At 39.1% G+C, this 23,983-nt stretch overlaps 2 protein-coding genes across 2 annotated transcripts; both read left to right on the top strand.

Moving 5' to 3' along the window:
* Positions 1 to 3,600: 3,600 nt before the first annotated feature.
* slc18a3a (solute carrier family 18 member 3a) lies at positions 3,601 to 6,148 on the top strand. Its single transcript, XM_012880467.3, has one exon. The coding sequence runs from the start codon at positions 4,087 to 4,089 to the stop codon at positions 5,647 to 5,649; it is 1,563 nt and encodes a 520-aa protein (XP_012735921.1). The 5' UTR covers positions 3,601 to 4,086; the 3' UTR covers positions 5,650 to 6,148.
* A 534-nt stretch (positions 6,149 to 6,682) lies between these two features.
* Positions 6,683 to 22,610, top strand: chata (choline O-acetyltransferase a). The gene is made up of 15 exons (XM_012880466.3): positions 6,683 to 6,921; positions 7,469 to 7,534; positions 7,798 to 7,989; positions 9,067 to 9,185; positions 9,461 to 9,514; positions 9,588 to 9,768; positions 11,771 to 11,948; positions 14,289 to 14,458; positions 16,003 to 16,103; positions 16,198 to 16,326; positions 16,413 to 16,535; positions 16,626 to 16,767; positions 19,020 to 19,082; positions 19,171 to 19,308; positions 21,942 to 22,610. Exons 2-15 carry the CDS (start codon positions 7,487 to 7,489, stop codon positions 22,254 to 22,256), a joined length of 1,953 nt encoding a protein of 650 aa, XP_012735920.2. The 5' UTR covers positions 6,683 to 6,921; positions 7,469 to 7,486; the 3' UTR covers positions 22,257 to 22,610.
* Positions 22,611 to 23,983: the final 1,373 nt, after the last annotated feature.

Raw genomic sequence — 23,983 nt, 5'->3', positions numbered from 1 at the left:
AATGATTCTTGATCTTTCATTGAAGCCACATGAAGTTATGCTTCTACCTGTTTTGAACAGCTAAAAGATAACATTTTTTTCCCATTGTTCTTGGACGAATAACTCAAGTTCTTGAGAGCATCTGTGAATATCAATATTAAAATATCGCAGAGACTTGATTTGCTTTACTGGGCCATTCCAACTCATCATTATGGTTTGATCTAAACCATTTTATTTTGGTTCTGTCCACATGTTCACTGCAAAAACGGAACTAGAAATAAGTAAAATGTTCTTAAAATTTGTGTATTTGTCCTTGATTTGAGCAGGTAAATAAGATGATTTGCCAATGGAATAAGAATTTTGCACTTAGAATAGGAACAATTCATCTCAATCATCTTATTTCAAGTGCAGGATGTCTAATTATCTTATTTTAAGGGGTCAAAATACTCATTCCATTGGCAGATAATCTTATTTACCTGCTCAAATAAAGGATAAATACACTAACTTTAAGAACATTTTACTTATTTTTAGATCAGTTTTTGCAGTATTGAGGCTTGTTTTTTCTTGCATTAATATTTTCCTCCAGGACTGCCTTGTATTTATCTCCATCCATCTTCCATCGCCTGTGTTGGTTTCTCTTTTTGACACACTTCCATACAGGGCTGATTTGAGAAGTGCACAATGCTTGTCCGCTCAACACTTTCTTCTGCCTGAGCTCTGGATCTCTGGAGCCTCATCCAGAGTTACCATTGGCTTTTTGGCTGCTTGTCTGACCAATGTCTTTCTTGTGTGACTAGTAAGTTTAAACAGACAGCAACGTCTTGGCAGGTTTTCAGTTAGGTCATAATCTTAAAATTATTTTGCTGATGGACTGAACAGTGCCCTGCGAGGAGTTCAAAGTGTGCTATAATATTGTATGATCTGCTGCTTTAAACTCTTCCAAAACGTTGATCCATCTGCAGAGTTGCCCAGTCTCTTTGATGCGGTTTGTTTAATGATGTTCCCTGACAAACCTCTTGAAGCCTTGACAGAGCAGCTGGGTTATACTGCATTACAATCACTTACAAGTTGACTCTGTGTCTTAATTTGGTGTCATTTTTTTTATAGTGTCCTGTCTGGCAATGTGGCAATAAGAATCGTTGTCTTAATGCCAAAAAGAGCCCAACAGATTTTACTTTCACAAGCGGAGCCATACCGCTTTCACCATATTGCTCCTCTTAATTTATACATGCAAGTAGTTTCATTATAATTTATGCAGGGAATATCTTATGTTATATGGACACTAAAACAATATGGTAGAAGAGAAAAAAAGGAGAAAAGGTGAAAGACAGAGGAGAGAAAAGGTAGACAATGATACAACATCCTCTGTCTGCTTCTTGACCTGCAAAGAGAGATGTAAAAAGAAAAGCACAACCAGCTGATAACGTATTACAGACACAATCAAGTAACGCCGTGATACCATCACTGAAATATGTACAGTATTAATTAATACGACATCTATAAAGTGACAGCTGAAGATAGAAATAAGGGTTTTCCCTCTGCCTTCTACAACAAATTGCTTGCACTGGAACTTATTTGGGAGTGTCCAAGTAATAAGTAGCAATAAGAAGTATTTAAACTCCTCCAAGTATTTCAGAGAGAAGGAGGATCCTTAATCAAAACAACAAATCAAAAGAATTCCAGAAAAGCTAAGATGGGGGAAGAAAAGGAAGATGGTTTAATTGGATTAAAAAGAGATTAAATGACATTGGAAGATGGAGCAGAAACGAGGAAAGAACAATAACAAGACTAGGATTTGGACACACTGTAGTTACTATAATTAATTTTATGGTTTTATGCTTCAAACTACATAATAAAGGTAACTGTGACAACTGTGGGGATGGTGAAACAATAGAACATGCTATATACATAATGCCAAGTTGTGGTTTAGATTTAGATTTTGTTTTTATTTCATTGTTAAAAACTGCAAATTGCATACAGAGATCTACCTTATGTGCTTAAAGTGCCCTTAAGTATGTCTCACATTTGGAAACTCAAATGTCAAATGATTGTTTGAGAGCAATCCACACACACTCACACACACACCGCTGACACAAATGCATGCAGAATTTCTGTGCATGCACTTTAATGAGCAGTTTTACTGCACTGAGCAATATTATTAAAAATATTGCTACTCTTACTTGAATATCCTCCTGATAGAATACATTTTTACTCTTGCTTGAGTCATTTCTTGGTTGGCTACTTTTTACTTTTACTTGAGGAAAAATATGTTGAAGTAATGCGGCTCTTATTTGAGTAAAATTTTTGTTTACCCTACGCAGCACCCGTAAAACGTTGAAGAGGACTGTACAAAAATGTTGCAATAGTCACTAAAGCCTGTTTGTACCAGTAGATGGCAGTGTCGACGTGTTTTAAACTGCTGTGAGCTGCAGCGGAGTATTCGAGACGGGTACAGCCCTTACGCCTCATGGGTGGATGGATGGATGGATGGATGGATGGATGGATGGATGGATGGATGGATGGATGGATGGATGGATGGATGGATGGATGGATGGATGGATGGATGGATGGATGGATGGATGACTATGTTCATGAATCTCAGAGAGGAAAGGATTAACTTTAATGAGCAGTTACTTTTTGTGATTTATATTATTTTTCCCTTGTTGGTCCGTTATACTGGCAATTTTTTGAAAGTCTTTTACGCACCCCATTTGAGGGTGGGAGCCCTCAAATGATATGTTTGCACATTGAGGCTACAAACGAGGACAGTTACAGATTTCTATTTATTTTTTTATTACGAACATTACATTTTGCTGGAGATAACCAAAGCATAGGTGCTCTAATAACAAATCGGTGGACTCTTGGTATGTGGGTACCGGAAAACAAAAACTCCAAGAGATGATCAACATTTCAAGTTCAACTTTAGCTGCATATCAAGATAAACTCCTGAAATTCGGTTCGGCAACCCCAAGAATTGTGAAGGCCCCCAGCTATTCATGAAAGTCCATGAATGTCTCAGATTTTATTTTTATTAAAAAGTAGCAGACTTTATGAGAAAGATAACTGTATACGTCAAACGGGAGCCAAACAGAGTTTGGATAACATAAATACAGTTTCAGATATGTGAAAAGATATGATGGTTCAAAGACAGTAAAGTCCATGGAATTTAAGATTTTTGGATAAAGTACTGACAGAAGCCTTTAGTTAGTTTATTTCTGCACAGTCATTATGAAGCGTCCGTTCCTGTCCGACCAAAAACAGAACAAAAAAAAAAACTCTGTAGCTGTCCACTAAAGTGTGGTGCTGAAAACAAACGCTTTATTAATTAATATACACCCATTTCGCTTTAGTTTCGTTCTAAATTATAGCCACTGGTTGTTGTTGGGTTTTTTTACATTGCTACTCTAAGTTACCTCAAACTGTCAAATGTTTGTGCGCTGCAAAACACGTTTTGACTACTTAAGGAAAAGTGAAGAAAAAACGCCACTAACCGAGCATCTGCGGCTCTGCTTTGACGCGACTGGCTGGACAGCAGTGCGCACTCGGGATTTCGTGTTTAATTAGCATAAAAGATCTGCTGGAGAGCAGCAGGACGATGCGTCACAGCCACGGACCAAGATGGGAGGGAGACTGGGGAGGGGGGGGATACCTATGGGAGTCACCCAGCAGCTGTGCGTATTCCTTCCATCAGCCGACAAAAACCAAACCCGCATGATGTGAAATGATGACTTAGCTGGGCGTGTTACAGGTGGCTGAAGACAGCTGGATGCGTCCGGGAGCCGGCGGGGCGCAGAAGAACGGACCGCTGATAGATCCGCTGCGCTCCGGATTGGACCCCCCAACCTGGGAGTCTCGCTGTCCGGAACCCGTGCGTCACCTGACGGTACGTGAGGCTATGAAGCAACAAGAGGGAACGGTGATAAAAACGAGTCCAACTCACGGAATTGGAAGAAGGCGCCCGGCGAAGAGCAGCGCAGGGGACAGAGAAGAGGTAAAGGAGCGGCAAGTTGTTTAGTTCACCGGGGAAGCGGAGGAAAAGCAGATGTCCGTGATTCTGTAAAACAAACTTGGGGAGCAGAATTTATTAATCAAAAAGAGAGAACAATCATGGAGCCAGAGGGGATCACAGAGGAGCAAGCTGCTAATGTGGCACAATCTGCCGCCTCCAAACTGTCCCAGATGGGGGAAAGAACTAAACAGCTGGGTAACGTTATTCAAGACCCAGAACGACAAAAACGCATCATTCTCGTAATTGTCTGTGTTGCACTTTTATTAGACAACATGCTTTACATGGTGATTGTGCCAATTATACCCGATTATCTGGAGGACTTGCAGAAAGCAGCTGATCAGGACCAGTTAGCCGCTGAGCTGCACACTAACTCCACCAACAGCACCATCCACAGAGCGCCCGAGGGGAACTTCGACCTGCAGATAGGCGTCTTGTTCGCCTCCAAGGCCATCCTGCAACTGCTGGTGAACCCGCTGAGCGGAACCTTCATAGACAGGGTCGGCTATGACATCCCGCTGTTCATCGGGCTCAACATCATGTTCCTCTCCACCGTCACTTTCGCCTTCGCCGAGAACTACGCGACCCTGTTCCTGGCGCGCAGCATCCAGGGCCTCGGCTCGGCTTTCGCGGACACCTCAGGGATCGCGCTCATCGCGGACAAGTTCACGGAGGACACGGAGCGGAGCAAAGCGCTGGGCATCGCCTTAGCTTTCATCTCTTTCGGGAGTTTGGTCGCACCGCCCTTCGGAGGGGTCCTGTATGACTTGGCGGGGAAGCAGGCGCCTTTTCTGATCCTGGCCTGCATCTGTTTCACTGACGGAGTGCTGTGTCTGCTCGTACTCAAGCCCTTCTCCAACAGAGAGAGGGAAAACATGCCAGTGGGCACCCCGATCTATAAACTGATGGTAGACCCATACATAGCTGTGGTGGCTGGCGCTCTGATCGTCTGCAACATCCCCCTCGCCTTCCTGGAGCCCACTATCGCGAACTGGATGGAGGAAACTATGAATGCGAGCGAGTGGCAGATCGGCATGACGTGGTTCCCCGCGTTCTTCCCTCATGTCTTAGGGGTGTTTCTCACTGTGAAACTAGCAGCCAAGTACCCACACCTGCAGTGGTTCTATGGGGCCATAGGCATGGTGTTCATAGGGGCCAGCTCATGCACGGTACCGGCCTGCAAGAACTTCGGGCAGCTCATGATCCCGCTGTGCGGCATCTGCTTCGGCATCGCCTTCGTGGACACGGCGCTGCTGCCCACGCTGGCCTTCCTCGTGGATGTGCGACACGTGTCCGTGTACGGTAGCGTGTACGCTATCGCGGACATCTCCTACTGCGTGGCCTATGCCCTGGGGCCCATCGTAGCCGGGCAGATCGTGCACGACCAGGGCTTCGTCCAGCTCAACCTGGGCATGGGGCTCGTCAACGTTCTTTACGCGCCGGCGTTGCTGCTGCTGAAGAACGTGACGAAGATGAAGCCCTCTTTCTCGGAGCGCAACATGCTCCTGGAGGACGGCCCCACGGGTCTGTATGACGCGATTAAGATGGAACAACGGGAGAAGAAGAGAAAAGGTCTGTGCACAACAATTGACGACAACGGCATCGAGACTTTTGTCCAGCGCTCGCACTCGGAGGAGGAATCCTCAGGAGGAGAGTACGCGTAAAATAAAAGACCTTTAAAGTGTATGTGAAATTTAAAAAGTGCCAATGTTGACCTGTGTGTGTACGTTTCGATTAGGATTGTGAAATTGTATCCGTGCGTGACAATTCCTGTGGGTTTTGTCAAATCAAGTGGTTTTCAAGACACATCGCGCCTTTGTTTAAAAATGGGAATATAGTGGGTAAAAAAACGATAAATGTCTATCTATCCATCACGTTAACAGAAACGGGCTCTTCAGGGAATATTGTGAAAATGTGGTTTAAGAAAATAAAATGTATGCGTCTTTTAATGTCATCCGTTTTCCTGTTGCTTATAAATTAAATATGCAAAATTGTGCGTTGCGGGACAGAAAGACGGGAATTACCTGGAAGCTCCTTCCCGTCGATTATTTACACTCTAGTTTAAATGAATGATGTGCTTCTGGAATGCAAAGCCTGAACTGACCTGCGACTGTATACATGTATATTCATGTACATAATTAAAACGACAGTATGTGAACAACACCGCCGTTCTATGTCGTTTATTTATGCAGTAACTTTGATTATTACACAGTGTGATTTATGATCATTTTAAATAAATCAACAGGTGAAAGAATTTACCCCCCCCCCCTCCCTCCCCAAAAAAAGCGCCCTTTTCCCACTACAAAGACATTAAAACAATTATGGAAAATGAAACATATTAAAGGCATTAAGAGGGCCGCATTTTCGCAAAAAAAAAAAAAAAAGTTTAATCATATTGCTAATGAAACTACTATCAAACAGTAACATGTAATTTCCTTTTTAGATATATCACTAAAGGATGTCTTTGTAAATGTTAGAAAATGTATTTGAGAAATATTTTTGTTGTTGCTGAAAACGCAAATTTCATACTAGGAATAAAAACACATAAAAAAACGCGAAAAATAAGACATGCACTGGCAAAGTGTCTGAGGAAAAAGTGTTGGATCTGAGGCACCGAGTGATGCCTAAATAAGGTGGAGTGAGGATCAGAGTTGCCAAACAAACTTCTCAGCGAATAGCAGGACTTCTGGGAGGAGCCAGGCTGCCTGGAGGCTGAGGGATCTTCTCAGCATCTCTCTTGAGCCAGCAAGGGAGTTGTACTGATGCCATGAAACGAGGGAGAAAAAGATGCTCAAAATAATGAAGGACAGAGAATTTTGTTTTTTAAGGATTTTTTTTTTGTCTATACTACAACTGGCTCCAAATTACGATGCATCAACATAAATTTCCTGCTTGAGCCTCAGGAGGAGGAGTGACATTTTCCGACTGTACGTGAGGTGAGTACCATGTTTAATCTCTGGTCGTGGGTCATTTTGGTTTTATAGGTATGTTAGTGTTAGTTAACAGAACTTAGGTGGCTCATATACAAATCTTACTGATTGCATTTCTGTTTGTATTCCATCCTTTTTCTATTCCTCTTTTTACATTGACAAATTGTGTATATGGTGCAATTAATTTGTAAAGCAAAGACTAAGGTAAATCCATTTTAAATTCCCAAAACAATTCAACTTCTTGACAACCCTTTTTGGTTTTACACAACAAATGTGGGAAAAGTCTTCCAGCCTTTAGACTGACATCTGAATACAGTAGTTTGCTATCCTCTATATCCACATCATGATAAATGCAAATGCTTCAGAAAGGCAAGAGAATAAAGAGACCTAGACATGAGAAAATTACTATCTAAACGATGGATACCATACAGATTTTTCACATAGTAGGATTTTTTCTAACAGATTTATTACCCACTACATTTAAAAATATATTTTATCCAATTTTAGTTATGTATTCAAAATCTAAAGTCTCATGTCTATACCTTCTTGACAGCCCTCGTGTGTCACCAAGATGCCGATCCTGAATCGAGAGTCCTTCAAAGATTCAGCAAGCAGAGATGTAAATATGTTCTGTGGTTCTTTTAAATGTGGATGACACAAAGATTTAGACAAATGAAATGTGTTGAAAAGCATGAGAAATCCCACGGTTAATTAGAGTGGATCGATAAAAAGAAACAATTTCCTACAGAGATTCTCCATTCAGAGAGAATTGTTGGTCTAACATAAAAATCTTCTTGAGTGATATGACTAATTAAGATCTTACATTTTACGTTTTGATGTATAATGAGTTGTTAAAGCTTACTGACTCTCACCATTGCCCAGGCTCTGCCAAAGCTGCCGCTGCCTAGCCTTGGTGAAACTCTGGCCACATACCTGAGGTGCATGAAGCACCTGCTCACTGAAGAACAATTCAACAAGACCCAGAACGTCGTGAAGCAGTTCGGAGCACCTGGAGGGGTGGGAGAGCTGCTGCAGCGCAAACTTGAGGAGAGGAGGGGAAAAACAGCAAACTGGGTAAATAATCCTGTTTTATATAAAGGAATTGGAAGCAATCTGTTTCTGACTTGGATTTACAAAGAATACAGAAATGTTCATTCATCTCTACACCACCACTTAAAATAAATCAACAGTCTAAACTCTAAAAAGTTTTAATCACAGACATTGCAGTGAATTCGAATATTACACATGTTCAACTATTTCAGTAATTCAGTTAAACAAAAAATCCCATATTTTATATAAATTCATTATATAAATTCAATATATGCAGGGTAATAAATTTAAAGGATTTTATTGCTGGCAATTCTCATCATTTATGGTGTATAGCTCATAAAACCCCAAATTTCTGTTTCTGGGATTATTTCAGTGTTACACGAGACCACTGAAAAAAAAAATTAATACAGGAAAGTCAGTTGACTCATAAGCATGTACATGAGCTGTATAATATATCAGTTACTTGAAAATCCTTTTGCATGAATCAGTGGAGCATCGAGGGGATCAGCCTACAGCTGTGCTAAAGTCCACGTTGCTTTAATGGTGCCCTTCAGGTCGGCACACTCTTGGCTCTCGTGTCTCTCTAGGGACCTCTTGACATTATCTTTAACACCAAAAGTTTTTCCTTCTACTTAATTTTCCATAATTATGTCTATATACAGCTTTCTGAGTACAGCCAGCTTCATCAGAACTTAACTTTTGTGCCTTAACGTGCATTTGGAAGTGCTGTTGAATCAGTAGTTTTCCTCATGATTATATAGGCCATACATTAACCAAATCTTAACATTCTTGTATTAGAAATTACATTTTATAAGTCTTATGTAATGTTCTTACTTTTGGATGAATTCGATTTTATTTTTCATCAGCTGTCACCCATCATCAACAAAATGAGCAGAAACAAATATTGAAATATATCACTCTGTGTGATGAATTGATATAGTTCAGTTGTTTTGCTTTTTTAATTGAATTTCTGAACTACTGGATTTTCTGGTTCATTAAGATGCGCCTGCACTTGTATTCACATTTAAATCTTTATTTTTTTTACCTGTTTGTTTTGGTTGTTGCAGTTTAAATCATGCAAAAATGCTATCAACCCTCCAGGTTTATGACTACTGGCTGAATGACATGTACCTGAACAACAGAGTGGCTCTGCCCGTCAACTCAAGCCCTGCAATGGTTTTCCCCCAACAGACCTTCAAGGCTCCCATCGACTCTTTAAGGTGTGCGACAATTGAGGCATTATGTTGTGATGTACATGTGTGGTCTGATAAAAACAGTCTTTCAGGGAATGTTAACATTTCAAAGATTAATTTATCCTCAACATCAGAGAGGGAAAAGATGTAAAAGCCAGTTACTATTGGATATCTAGATTTTGTTTTTATTTCCCCATTAATTTCATGAATTATTACAACTTTAGCTGCTCCAAACGTGTGGGATTAAACGGCTGAATGTGTGCTGTCTGAGATTTAAAACAAAGCCCGCTTTTTGTTTCTAGGTTTGCTGCACACTTAATTTCAGGGGTTTTGGAGTACAAGACTCTTCTTGACGCGTAAGTCACCATGAAATAAGCCTCTCCTGGAAAACATTTAATGTTAGTGAAAAGCACGTGTTCCCGTGTGTAGTCGGGCCCTGCCTGTGGACTACGGCCGGGGCCAGCTGTCTGGAACACCTCTGTGCATGGAGCAGTACTATCGCCTCTTCACCTCGTACCGCCTACCGGGGCCTGACAGGGACACGCTGGTGGCCCAGGAGAGCAGCGTGATGCCAGAGCCTGAGCACATCATTGTGGCTTGTAAGAACCAGGTGAGACATGAAGAAACCCATAGCTAAATTTGTGTTGTAACAGTTACAATGAACCCAATCCAAAGTCACTGGTTCCCAAACTCATAGTCGGGACCCAACTGTGGGATGTAAAACTGTAAATATAAATTCTTGAGATAAGCTCTGAAAATTGAATTAATTTACAAAACGATTATTAATTGGATATTTTTAACCCATCTTTGTTGCAACAGGTGTAAAGGGGAGGATTAATTGTTTCCTGTTTAAATTCAGTTATCATTGCCAAAATTATTTATATATATATATATATAGTTTGCTAAATGCCAAGGCAGTAAAAGAGGGATTTTTCATTTATATATATATATATATCTCAACATTTTGTTTAGAGTCAGACCTTTTTACACTTTTCCTTAGTGGAGTTACGTTGACCAGTTGAGAATTTATGACTCAGACCAGTCTACTATGAAATAGACTGATTAATATATTCAACTGGAAAAAGCTTTAAAAGCCACACTAACACACAGAGTCACTTGTCTATACTTACCTATACAGGAAGATACTTCCACATGGGCTCAGAAAATATTTTGGTGGTTTGTGTGATGAAGGAAATGCGAAAGATTGGTGGTAGTAGTAGTATTATTTGTAAAAAAAAATGTTTTAACATAAATATCAAAACTTAAAGAAATTGGGTAAAAGTAAAAGCATTTTAAATTCAGCATGACCACATCTGTGTTTGTAGCTTTGTGTAGCAAGAAACAGCCACCTGAATAATTTTTTTAAATTTAAAACTTTGTTTATTATGGGTTTTAAAATAATTCATTAACATCCTATTTGAAAACAGACAGAGAAAAATCCATGGTTTTAAACACTGATAATTGTGGTATCAGTCATAATTAACCAACCACCAGTTTAATATTTTATGCCACCTGTTTATTTGCAGGAACAGACAAGTGGTGGTAAAGATTGAACCAGTGCGGAAAGTTTTAGTAATTGTGCTTAAACTCTTCAGCACGAACTCCATAAAGTCTATATTGAAAAGCTATAAGCCAGACATGAGCAAATAACTGAATCATGAAAATAAACCTGTCTCCACATTTTATTGGCTATATTTACTGTGTACAATAAATAATGTGATGTCAATAACGCAAGACCCAACCAGAACACCTAATGTGACAGGTAAATCCACCTAATGTTTCCCTTAAGAATAAATCATGAAACAAGAAACTTTAAATGCACAACAGAAAAGACATAACTGGAAGAGGTCGCCCTATAACTCTCTGAGCATGATCGCAACCAGCCTAAGTGGCAGATAAAAAAAAAATAAATTGATCAACGAGAGAAACCAAGACGGTCTTAGTTTCCAGAGGAGTATGAAGCATCACAGTAGACTACAAAGTTAACAAAAGCAGGCAATGAAGAGATATACCCATCAAACCTCTAGGACAGTGTTATGATCTCAGGTTGCTTCAGCTTCCAAGTTCAAGTTCAATAACGTCAGGACCCCAAAAGATCTATCTGTTGCTTAACATGTCCAAGGACAATCAATTTCTTTTATCTTGACTGTACAATTAAAAGATGGATTATACTGCTGCAGAGTCCGGACCTGAAGCTCAGAGACGTTGGGGTGTGGTGGTGAAGACTTTCTGTGAGACTTTAACCCTCCCATCATTAAAACAAGAGCAGAAAATAGTAGGAGCTTTAGAAAAGAATACATTCGATATGGATTTTCTTGAAAAGATAATGTTACCAAAAGGGATAAAAAATGGCTGAGTGTTTGGGTTCAGTACACTTTAAAATTTGTGTCTGGACATTTCAAAGATATCCCATTTTTTGTTTGTCTTTGAAGGTAACATTGTTTTGGTGGGGTCCCTGCATCAGGTTTTAGTCTGCTTTACAGTCACTTACTGATAAATTGATGTGCACTCATGATAAGAAGATCTGCCAGCTCTTTACATTTGATACGATAGGGACAAACAGAGGAATGTCTCCACTAAAATCTTCTTGTATCCAATCTGACTCTTTGCAGTTCTTCGTTCTGGATGTGGTGATCAATTTCCGAAGACTAAATGAAAGAGATCTGCTAAGTCAGCTGGAAAAAATAACCAAGATGGCAGGCTGTGAGGATGAGCCTGTCCCACCCATCGGTCTTCTCACTTCAGACGGACGGACAGAATGGGCCGAGGCTCGCAGAGTGCTAATGAGAGGTGTATTTTTTATAGATTTATCTCTTTCTTATAAAAACCAAGTGGCTAAATGTTTACAGCTACAACTGTGTAGCATTAGAGACACTTTAATGCTACACATATACACTCTATGAAGTGCTCTGAACAAAGACTTCTTATTTAAAGGAATTTAAAGGATATCTCATGCTGTTCAGTTCTTCCTTCTCACATTGAAATCATTCAGTTGTGGTCTATATAAAGAGGAACTCCAATACTTTGGTCTGAATTCCTCATTAATTTACTCTCACATTTCCCCTTTTTACCCCTGTTCCGAGAAACATCTGAGAGCAACTTGTTTTGGTGCCGTCTCTTTAAATCTAAACGAGGCATCCCCCAGACAGTATGCTGGGGGACGGTATAATGAACAACCAAACATTTTGACTTATCCACTTGTAGCTTGGTCATCCTTAAGCTTAGACTACAAAATAGCTCCAAGAACTAAAAATAGAGCTTTAGAAATTGGTAAGCCAGAAGTCCATGACCTTGAGTAGCTCCGCAGCAAATACTGTGACATAATTATTCAAAAACTGTAATAGAAAACAGGGAAAACTGAACAGCTTGAGAACATGACCCAAAAAGAATACAAAGCATCACCTGGACTAACTGCATTAATATTTTCTGCATGCCTTGAGACTCCAAGTACGCAACAAAAGGTATTTAAGGGCTAAAAAAGTGGAGATTGCATGACATGTCCCCTTTAAATACATATTAAAATAGTTCCTTATTCATGTTCTGCTAGTTGAATACTCAAGCTTTTATAATTCTTCATAACTCAGAATGAGAATACAAGTTTGACACAAAGATTTTTACTTTTGTTCCACTTTGCTGTCTATGAAGCCTTTATAAAAAGGAAAATAGAAAAAAAACATTTTTCTTATGTAAATATGTACATGATTTACAAAGAGGAAGACATGATTGGATTGGTGCAAATAAGCATCATGATACTGATCATTAATGAGAAATTATGTATAATAAATATATTGTCATGATTTGTTCTTGGATGAACCCGGACAGAGCACGCACACACAGAGCTAAAAATAGAGAGTTTATTGTAAGGAAGATGAACAATGGCATGTGGAAACAGAGATACAGGACTGAACTGGAGCAGAGGTGTACATGTGTGCAGGAGCTAGCAAGCAGGACCAGAAACACGGCAGAGAGGGTATTTAGAGACCAGAGCTCAGCAGGATATGCAGCTAGGCTGGGTGAATACTAGCTGGTCAGAGTCACTACAGGATGTATAGCTTGGCTGGATGAATACTTGCAGATCTGAGTAACAGCAGGATTAGTTGCACAGATGAGGCAGGATATTTCCACAGTTGCTGGAGACAGAGGGCTGGCAGAGAATGTCCAGGAGGGAGAGCACAGAAACAGCTGATAGTAACAATGGGAGGCTGAGGTAACTGGAGCACAGGAGAGACAGGTAAACCAACAGATGATGAGGCTTGGAACAGAGAGGAGTTTAAAAAGTCCAGTAAACAGGCAGAGGCAACACTACAGACTGAGATGAGACAGAAAGGATCCAGCAACAGGCTAAACTTAACTTGAGATGCAGAGGTGACAGGGTTCCAACAGCAAGTAGGGAAAACTCAGGTAGACAAGCAAGGAGTAGTGGTGTACTGAAGATGGACCGACAGAGAAGTGAAGGCAGAGGGAGGCTTAAGTAGGGAGGCTGGCAGGTGAAATTAGTCTGGCTAATTAGTGACTGGCAGGTGTGACTAACTGCAGCGGGAGTGAAGGGACCATTTTAAAGTTTAGGGATAGTATTTAAAAAAAATAGTAGGATCTGTTGGGATATTCTTGCCGTCATGATGTACAAACACATATTTTCCAAAGCCTCCCTCTGGTGGGTTGGTCAGCACCAGATGATATCACAAAGGTCCTCCATGAGCTGTCCAGTGCTGAAGTGTTTATGTTTATCAAATTTGTACTCTCACTAGTATTTGTTCCATGTTAATTTCTTAATATTATTTTAAGTTTTAGTTTCTTCACTGAATTATTCATAAAAGTACTTGTGTGATTACAAATAGTTTAATTCTTGATTCAACTAGTGACTACTACCAGTAACTATCTCATTTTCAATGGAAGTATAAATATTGTGATTTTCACGCAAATGTTTTTTTGTTTTTTTTTATGACAGAGATCTCATTCACATCTGTGATACGCAGTTAGAACTCAAACATTACAAAAATAATTAACTTTGCGATTTCTGATAGGTATGAGACTGATAAATTTTATCTCATGAGACTGAAAGGAATTTTTAATTCATAAATTAAGTTTTAGTAGCTGAGCTTTGCTATGAAATTTTTTTTCTTCTCACAGATTCAACCAACCGAGACAACCTGGACATGATTGAGAGATGTTTGTGCCTGGTTTGTTTGGATGAAGCAAGTGGAACTGAACAAAGTGACACGACACGGGCTGCAATGATGCTGCACGGAGGTGGGCCGAGCATGAACGGGGGCAACCGCTGGTATGACAAGCCGATGCAGGTCAGTGAGCTCAGCTGTCTTTAAGCTTCAACATGTGTACGAGAGCTTTGGCTTTACGTGATAGGCCGACGCAAAGTTGTACATAATTGTGAAGAGGGAGTAAAATAAAAGTTCTATATTTTAGAACTTTTATTTTAAATATATATTTAAAAAAAATATATATATATTTTTTTTAAATTTGAAAAGTGTGGCAAGCAAATCTAATAAGCTTCCTTCACTGGGATACCAGTGAAATAAATTCTGTGCAACTTATTGCCCACAGGAGTTGTCTAATAAATTAATAAACATCTTCAATTATTCATAAATAAGGAATAAGTAGAATGACAAGATAGCAAACCTGCCAACACGTTGCTGTTCACCTCATGTGACAAGAATGGCACGTATTAATCACTTAAACAGGTATGAGGCACTTGATAAGTGTGAAGGAGAGGCAAAGATCCACAGGTGGAAGAATATGTCAACAGAATATGTATAAGCTAAACCAGAATTATGGATAAATCTGGCTTTTATGCAAGATTGACAAAATTAAACCCATTATTAAAAGAAAGCCACAAGAAGTTCCATCTGGATTTCGTCACAAACTATGCAGAAGTTGGAAAGCAAGGTGCTCTGATCAAAAGACCACAATTACATTTATTCTTTGGACCTATCTAAAGATTTTTGTGAAGCAAAATGGGATAGGAAGTCGGGGGGGGGGGGGGGGGGGTTCTTCATCAGGAACAGGAAAGCTGGTCGGTGTTAATGTAGATAAATGAGGGTCAATCCTGGTTGAAAGCCTGTAACAGTAGGAACCAGGGAAGGATTCACAGGACAACAGGACAACCTTGATAAACATACAGTCAGAGTTATAATGGAAGGCATTACATCAAAGCATATGTGACGGCCCAGTCAAAGTCCAGACCTAAATCTGAGTTTCTGAATGTCTCTGAAGGTGCAGAGGTGCAAACTGAAACCATGCATCCGTTTACTTCTACTTGTGAATTTTGTGTTACATTGTATAGGTCTACCAAGCAAACACATCCGTTCCAGGCTTTGACTTAAGTTTATGTTTGTAGTGTGACAAGGTTCAAGGGTAATGATCATGTTTGCAAGGTACTGTTATTCAGAATGCAGTGCATTATTTAACATGTACTGGAACAACCTGCTTTTTTTTCTATATGAAAATTAAAATAAAACAACTAAACATTGCTAAGTATGTACTTTTGCAGTGACATTTGATTTGTTCAGAAAATCAATGTAACAGTTTGCTTGGAGAAAGAAAATCTGACAGTTTTGCATTGAATAGGTTTGCTTTTAAAATTAGATTTTGTGCTACCAGCTGAACATAAGTCTTTATTTTTATATAAATGTTCATCTAAAAAAATTACACTTTGATTAAATGAACATTTAAAGGAAAGGAGCTTCGTTAAAATTAATTTATCTATCATGCAGATGAGATCCTAAAGTATTTTTGCAACATACCTGCACAAGTAAAGACACAGAAATGACGTTTCAAACGATCTCAGGCATTAAACGGATGCTGCCCAAAAATGCTTCTTTTTCAGTTTATCGTCGGAGCTGATGGCTGCTGTGGAGTCGTGTGTGAACACTCACCATTTGAAGGAATTGTTCTTGTGCAGTGCACAGAGTATCTCCTTAAATACATGTGAGAAATGAAATATGTCTTTCTGATGTGTTACAGATGTCAACTCTAATCAAAGCAACGCTAATTTCTTTCTTTTGTCCCCATGTGGCATCAGGATTGGCAGTCCGTCAAAACTGGTTAGGGCTGCGAGTGTAAGCGAGCTGCCTGCGCCACGCAGACTCCGTTGGAAATGTTCCCCAGAAATACAAAAACTCCTCACCTCCTCTGCTGACAAACTCCACAGGTTTGTGTTCTCGCTGGATCGTTTAATGCCATAAAATGTGATAGGTTTTGTTAACACACTGCCACGTTTATTCCGTGTGTGATCAGACTGGTGAAAAATCTGGACATGAACGTCCACAAATTCTCTGACTATGGAAAACAGTTCATCAAGCAGCAGAAAATGAGTCCAGATGCCTATATCCAGGTGGCACTACAGTTGGCATACTATCGGTAAGAAAAGAAAAAAAAAGGAATGTTTGTGATTCTTTGTATCATTTCAGTTCACAGGTTAGGATTTTCTTCCTCTGCTTTTCACCACAGGTGTCATGGCAGACCAGTGTCAACATATGAGAGCGCCTCTACACGTCGTTTTCAGCAGGGCAGAGTAGACAACATTCGCTCGGCCACACCTGAAGCTTTGGCCTTCGTTAGAGCAATGACTGATGGGAAGCTCATCTCAAGTGTAAGATGCTGCAAGGAGTTGAAACCAGATATTTAAATATAAAAAAGACTAGGCTTTTCCTGGTTTAGGTCAGTTAAGATTTGCTAAATAATCCCTACCTGCTAAATGCCAGAATAATTGAAGGGGGAGAGAGAGTTTATTTTTTTATAATTTATTTATTTATTGCATTTTTATTACTGAAACATTACAAGTTTACATACACTAAGATTACCATACCTTTTAACAATTTGGGAATGCTTTGTAATTTTCTAATAAGTTTATTCATAACACTTCAGTTAAATGGAACCACATTTGTGGATTTTTTTTTATGATAAAACTTTCAACACAACAATTCCTTGTGTGACAGTGCCGAAGAATTGAAAGAAATCAAGGAAAATATTGTGAAGAAAATTGTAAATCTCAACATGTTCGGTTCATACTTGTGGGCAATTTCTTGAGACCTGAAAGTGACGTTTCATTTGTTTATAGATGACCTATTGTGAAAAATTCCCTTTTTTTCACGTTTTTGTGCTTACATTTAGGTATCTACTTCTTCTAGAAAAAGCCAAAGTGCAAAAAACACAAAATTAAAACCACATCCAGCTGTTTTTCGGAAATAAATAAATGTCATTTGGTCTCTTGAAAACAAGCCGTTTCGAAAACCTCCGTCACAGTCGGCGGGCTATGCCCCTCACCTAGCAACCCAGGCGACGTAACACTATAATATTTTTACACATTACTTTTATAACATCTTACATTGACATTATAATTATTATTGAAATAAATACACACCTTAACATTAGCAATAATACATGCTGAAAAATGTGCCTATAATTCGCTTACACTTAACTACAGCTGAAAAGACATAGACAATTAAAGGTCAGCATGATGCTAATTTGCAATAAAAATTCCATAGGAAAACAGAGAGGAAATGGCCAACCATTATACCCACTCAGGATGGAGGTAGGGTCTCTGTCCTCAAGAAGAACGTGTTTCAGGGCAAAATGTGAGTTTCAACACAGATTAAAAGCCAAAGACCCGAAGGCGCTGACTTAAGCAGGTAAGAAAATGTTATAATCCATAGTGGAAAAAAAGTCCTGCTCATACACAGACCTGAAAGGACACTCCGAGAAGAAGAGCCAATATTTTAAAGGCACCAAAAAAAGCCATCAAAATCTTAAAACATCAGCCAGGAAGGCAAACCTTAAGAACAAATGGGTCTTCCAAATGGACAAAGATCATGTGGCTAAATTAGTTACTTTAATGAGCTATAAGTAATATATTTACTGTAAAATCAACTTAGATCATTCTCATTTGTCACCTGGGATGGAAGTAATATTCCCTGTAAACAATCAGTCCTCATCAACAATGTCTGAGTCATGTTTTTATCCATGCAAACCTAGAGGTACGGTCTGGAACTGCTTCATTGCAGTGTGTAGCCTGTGTTTAATTCCTGGTTTCTGAGCCAATCATATGAAAGTTCCCAGTGTTCCCAAAACAGAGCTCAGTATTTGGTATTTTATCTTGGTAAAAGAGCAGCAGCCTGCAAACATGGAAGTCAGTACGAGAAGTGGACAAGAACAGCAACACGCCGTTTAAAAACAGCATATTAGATTGTTGTGATTGGTAAGCTGTTGTATTGATTTGAGCCACAAGTTGCCATTACTATTTATAGCTCATTTAAGCCTAAGGACAACAAAGTGAACATTATGAATTGGCCATTACAAAGCAAGGTGGGATACAAACCTGACTCAGTGTCACTAATTCTGTCATGAGGAATGGGCCAAAATTCTAGCAAACTCATTCAAAAACCTTGTTGTAAGATATACAAACATTGGACCAAAGTCATACAGTTCAAAGGGTAGCTATAACAAATGTTAAGGAAATCCATGTAAACTTGTGAATTAGAAGAAAGAAAAAAAGATTTATATATAAATTAATCTCACTCATTGTTCTAGCAATTAGCAAAAAAAATAATGTTGGTAATCTTAAATGACCAAAAGCAGTAATGTTTAATGTTCTTTGTTATTAGAGAGTGAAAGATATGTTTGTTTCTTCACATTCAGGGTATTTCAATACATGGTTTCAATTGTATTTCCCATTTCTGGTAAATTAATTCTGAATCAATCTTTCTGATGTAACAAGGGCCAGCATCAGAGATTTCCTTGCTCCTATTTGCACTGTTATTTTTAGTAGAGTGTAAAGTTATAAATCATACTGCAAATAAAGTGATATCATCACAAAAAAATAATTGTGACTCTCTGCATTTACAGGGCAGGGAGAAAATGGAGCTGTTGCGATGTGCCATCGATGCACAGACAAAGTACACCGTTCTGGTAACCTCTTTCTGTCATAAGATTTCTACTACAGTGTTGCCTCATTGAATTACTGTGATAACAACCCGTATTGTGTGTGTTCTTTTAGGCAATTACTGGGATGGCAATAGACAACCATCTTCTAGGTCTGCGTGAAGTGGCTCGTGAAATGAAACTAGAGAAACCCGAGATCTTCAAAGATAAAGCTTATGTCATCAGCAGTCACTTTATTCTCTCTACAAGTCAGGTGATTTTAAAAGAGTTTTAAATGCTGAAACAAAACACTTTCCGATTTATGATTTTTATCTAAGAAATCTGCCGTGTAGGAACTGGTGTGCGAGTAGGAGAGAAATGTAAATCAAAAAGTATATTCTCAAGTTTAAACAAATAAATATACAATGAATGTTAGGAACCCTTTTAAATTGGATTAACCGTTACTGATATTTAAATAAATTGGAAGTGATTGCATGTAGAATATCATAGTGCACAGAGGTCAGAAAACTTCTGCAGTCAATGGCTAAAGAGCTCCAACTTCATCTGGGTTTCAAATTAGCTCAATACACGAGCAAAAACAGCTCAGTGGAATGGTTTTTAATGGCCGGCCGTTGCATCCAATCCTTGCATCACCAAGTGCAGAACATCAGAAGCAGTGCTGTAAAGCATGACACCACTGGACTCTAGAGGAATAGATGCGTTCTCTGGAGGGATGAATCATGCCTTCCTATCTGGCAATCCGATCCAATAGATGAGTCTCAGTTTTGTCATTCCTGGGAGGATCACACTGGACAATTGTAAGGTTTTAGGCAGAGGAGAATGTGGTGTTGGGCTGTTTTTCAGGAATTCTGCTCATCGACTTAGGCCCTGTTTACACAGCAATTCTTGGTGAAAACAGAAACGTTTTCATGCCTTTCTACTATTCGTCTACACCACAATGGCACTTGTTTTCTCCAAGACTATTTGAGAGCGGGTTCCAGAGTGTATCATTTAAAAAAACTAAAAAAACATCCCAGTCTTTGTTGTCAAGTACACAGGAAAAACAGTCTGCCTGTCTGGGGAAGCCCTGGCACATCCGCAGTACAACTTAGTGGTGGCGCACTTAGAAGCAGGGAGGGTTTGTACACATGTGCAGGTTGTTGTGTTTCAAAGAACACACCGCCTACTGGCATGGCAGAAAAATCACAACATTTTAATGTTACTGCCAGTGTTTACTGCACAGAGATCGCAATAAAAACGCTGTTGTGTAGACCTGTGGAATAACAATCTCGTTTTGAACAGATTGTTTTCATGTAAATGGGGCTTGAGCTCCAGAGGAAAGAGATCATTAGTGAATCAGCACACCTAGATATTTTGGACAATCTCAGGCTCCTGACTTTGGGGGAACAGTTTGGGTGAGCAAGGTGTGGAGAAACTTGACTGGCCTCCACAGAGTTCAGACCTCAACCCAACAAAACACATTTGTGATAAATTAGAGCAGAGACTGTGACTGAGTTAGACCTGTTCGTCCAACATCAGTGTCTGACCTCATTAATGTACTTTAGGAAGAAGAGGCTATCGCTCAAACTCACGTGTGTGAAGACAGATGAGCAAATACTTTTGGCAAAATGGTGTCGGTCAAAGATGTAAAACTGGGTGTGCTTCAGCCTTGAAGACACCCAGTTACATTATTAAAGCCACTAACACCTTTAAAGTGTTTGCGTTGCAGTATTTTGGTAGCCTGTGGAAAAAAGGAACTGTGATGGACAAGATATGAATCATTTGTCAGTGATTTTGTAGCTTACTATCGGCGCTAACATAAATGACTATTGTAACGTTTTTTGTTTTAAAGAATCTGGAACAACACTGATAACCGTTCGTTAAAGATCTGAAATACTTAAGCTTTGGCAAAATTATTTATTTCATACACCAACAAAGACAAGCCCGTCCTGCACTACAGACAGTTTACAAAAAAATATAGCCGGCAGTGGAGGATGACAGGAGCTATCTGCATCAGAAGTCTCCCTGTGCTCTTCTTCTCAAAACATTAATGGCACATAAACTCAGTGTAGCAATCCTATTGTTATCTGAGCAAATGCTTGCAATTTTAATTATCTCTTACCTTCTTTCTCTTCTTCTCCGAAATTACATCTGAGCCTTGGTTACAGTCGTATACCCTGCTGCTGTTAGAACCACATCATCACTATATAACACCCCCGACCTGCAAAGGCGACTCACCCCATAAAAGTCAGCCGAAGTGGGCCTGTGACTACCTCACTTGGGGAGTCAGGGCCTAACAGAGGCGGGCTGACTTCAACCACCCTCGCCACATAAATCCTTTCACAGAACACACGCAGAGCGCAAAAAGGCGACTTTATCCCTCCCTGCAGTGTTTTGTGTATGGGGCATTAGACTGGTCAGACCTGAGCTAGATAATCCTGAGCAGAGAGTATTTTAAATACAGTTGGAGATTTGTGAAACTTTTAATTAGTTGGTGAAAACACCAAAAGTACATTTCTGATGTTTTTTTTTTTTTTTTGAGACTTGGACCACCTTAGATTGAGACAAGTATAAACAACAACCCATAGACTGCTCCTTCCCGAACTGAATTATTTTACAGGGTTTACAGATTATTCAAAGCATTTGGAGATTTGAGAAGGATTCTTATTTCCCCCCCCAAATTGTTGTTACATTTTTATCTCCTTCTTGTGAACCTGATATTATGTATTGTCTCATTTTACAAGGTGAATGTGTTATGCCTGCATGATGGGGGATTCTAAAATTACAAACCTGTAAAATTGTGAAATTGTCAGCGTACACATCCTTATTCTTTCCCCAAGCCCTACAACAGTACTTTAGTGGTTAAAGTGTTTGTAGTTCAATACTAAGCAATGTCTCCACACTCAGGTCCCAACCAGTGTAGAGATGTTCTGCTGTTATGGACCAGTGGTACCAAATGGATACGGCGTTTGCTATAACCCTCAGTCAGACCACATCATCTTCTCAGTGTCCAGTTTCCACGAGAGCCAGCAGACGTGTTCAGCAGAATTTGTAAAGTGCCTGGTCCAGGGACTTCAGGATATGATGGATCTGTGCAATAGCTTCAACTGTGGCCACAAACCAGCCCAGCAAATGGAAAATCCGGCGGCGGAAATGAAAATGCAGAAAGAAACAAAGGATAAAACATCACATAGAACATCTGACTCAACCAAGTGTCAGTAAACAACCTTGCAGGTTCTGGTGAAGAGTCTAGAACCGACTTCTGCGTAGACCTGAATCCAGACCTTTGCAAAAGGCCAGTCTCGTTACCTGTGGTGTGTTTTTAAATGTATTCATGGTACAATACTGTATTTTTCCTGACTCCTGAAAAGCACACTGTAACTGTGATGCAAAATGTTACATTAATGTGCAATGTGTACTGTGAATTGTAAGTGAAGATATTCTAATTATTAGAATTAGAAATGATTATTTTTCTATGGGTGAAGCTTTATGTCTGTTGTCAAAAGCAGCGGGAGATTAAATATATTCAAATTACAACTATATTAGATGGGAAAAAAATAACCATATTTATAAAAATCAATTATTATTTTGCACATGGTGAGATGCTTTAGACAAAAAATACATTTCAGATTATAAATAATGTTGTTTTTCTTAGTTTACATGTCAGCATCATTTTTTTAAATTGAGCTTGCCCAGGGCTGTAAGTTATTGCAACTATCTGCCTAATGATATCTAATTGCTCACTCATATCCAATTATTCACTTAAGATTGTTTACTGAAATCTTCAGTGTAATGTTTAATTGCAGTCTTGATCATTTCTATTGTACCAACATTGTGCTCTATAGTACTAGCGTCTCTTCTCAAGTGAAGCATCATTTGATCGAATTATTTGCTTTAAATTCACAATGTGTATTCCCTGTATGTTGCACACTGGGACTGACACTGTGCTTATGTACAAACAGAATTTGAATTTACAATATTTAAAAGGGATACCGTAAGTATCTATGGGCAGGACACATAAGTGGTTAATTTAAAGAATAGAAGTAAAAGAAAAATAAGTACGTACAAACTTACATAATAATAACCAGTGATCACTGTGTTTTGTATGTTAAAATATTGTAATTGTGAAATTCAAAGGGTATTAAAAAGATTCAAACCAAAGCGGTTCACGGGTCTTTGTTTATTTTGCTTATGATAAAAGAAGAAGCAAAATTATCTTTCAGGGTTTTGTGATCCTTTGTCAAACAATAAAATAATGTGCAATCGGTAGATAGATCAGCAACATTGTCTTTTAAAAAAAAAAAGCTTCTCAGTTGCACTCAGTTGACCACGTTTGTACATAATAAAAGCAACAAAGCCATATATTGTCATAGTAGTGATTTAAATGTGTTTTTTCCTGGGAATAGATACTGTATCTTTGAAAGTTAGGAGATATTTTGAAATTAAAACCAAAAACTTTAATTTACTTTATTGGCACTTTATATGATACAAAGTAGCACATAATCTTAAAGTGGAAGTACAAGTATACTTGGTTAACGGTGTGTCATGGGAATTGTCATGTGTTTGTCAAACTGGTCGAGCGGCCATGGAAGTGGGATCCAAACTACAGTCCAAAAAACAACAATATGACATCTATGGAAGCAGTGTCTTCTTCTTTTTATTATTTTTTGTAGCCAGCAGTGTAACCAACAGAACCACGAACACCCAACCAACAATGAACAACAAATGACAAACATCTTAAATACCAATTAACCTGAGTGTAACACACCTGGACGAGGTCCCTCCACTGCAAGCAAGGCAAGGCAAATTTATTTATATAGCACAATTCAGTACAAGGACAATGCAAAGTGCTTTTCACTGCAGGTGAAACCACGCCCAGAAAAACAAACAAGTTCCAACCAAACAAAACAAACAAAGGGGAAAAACAGCTGCCGTGCTGTTTAACTGTT

Source organism: Fundulus heteroclitus, chromosome 22 (assembly GCF_011125445.2).
Source record: "Fundulus heteroclitus isolate FHET01 chromosome 22, MU-UCD_Fhet_4.1, whole genome shotgun sequence".
In the NCBI taxonomy this organism is placed as follows: Eukaryota; Metazoa; Chordata; class Actinopteri; order Cyprinodontiformes; family Fundulidae; genus Fundulus; species Fundulus heteroclitus.
Note: the sequence above shows the minus strand (reverse complement) of the source record. Positions and strands in the feature narration are given on the sequence as shown.

Excerpts from the sequence above, each read along its gene's own strand:
- slc18a3a (XM_012880467.3), top strand. The coding sequence starts at position 4,087 with ATGGAGCCAGAGGGGATCACAGAGGAGCAAGCTGCTAATGTGGCACAA.
- chata (XM_012880466.3), top strand. The coding sequence starts at position 7,487 with ATGCCGATCCTGAATCGAGAGTCCTTCAAAGATTCAGCAAGCAGAGAT. Across the intron at positions 14,459-16,002 it reads GGTATGACAAGCCGATGCAG|TTTATCGTCGGAGCTGATGG; the intron begins GTCAGTGAGCTC and ends CTTCTTTTTCAG. Across the intron at positions 19,309-21,941 it reads TTATTCTCTCTACAAGTCAG|GTCCCAACCAGTGTAGAGAT; the intron begins GTGATTTTAAAA and ends CTCCACACTCAG.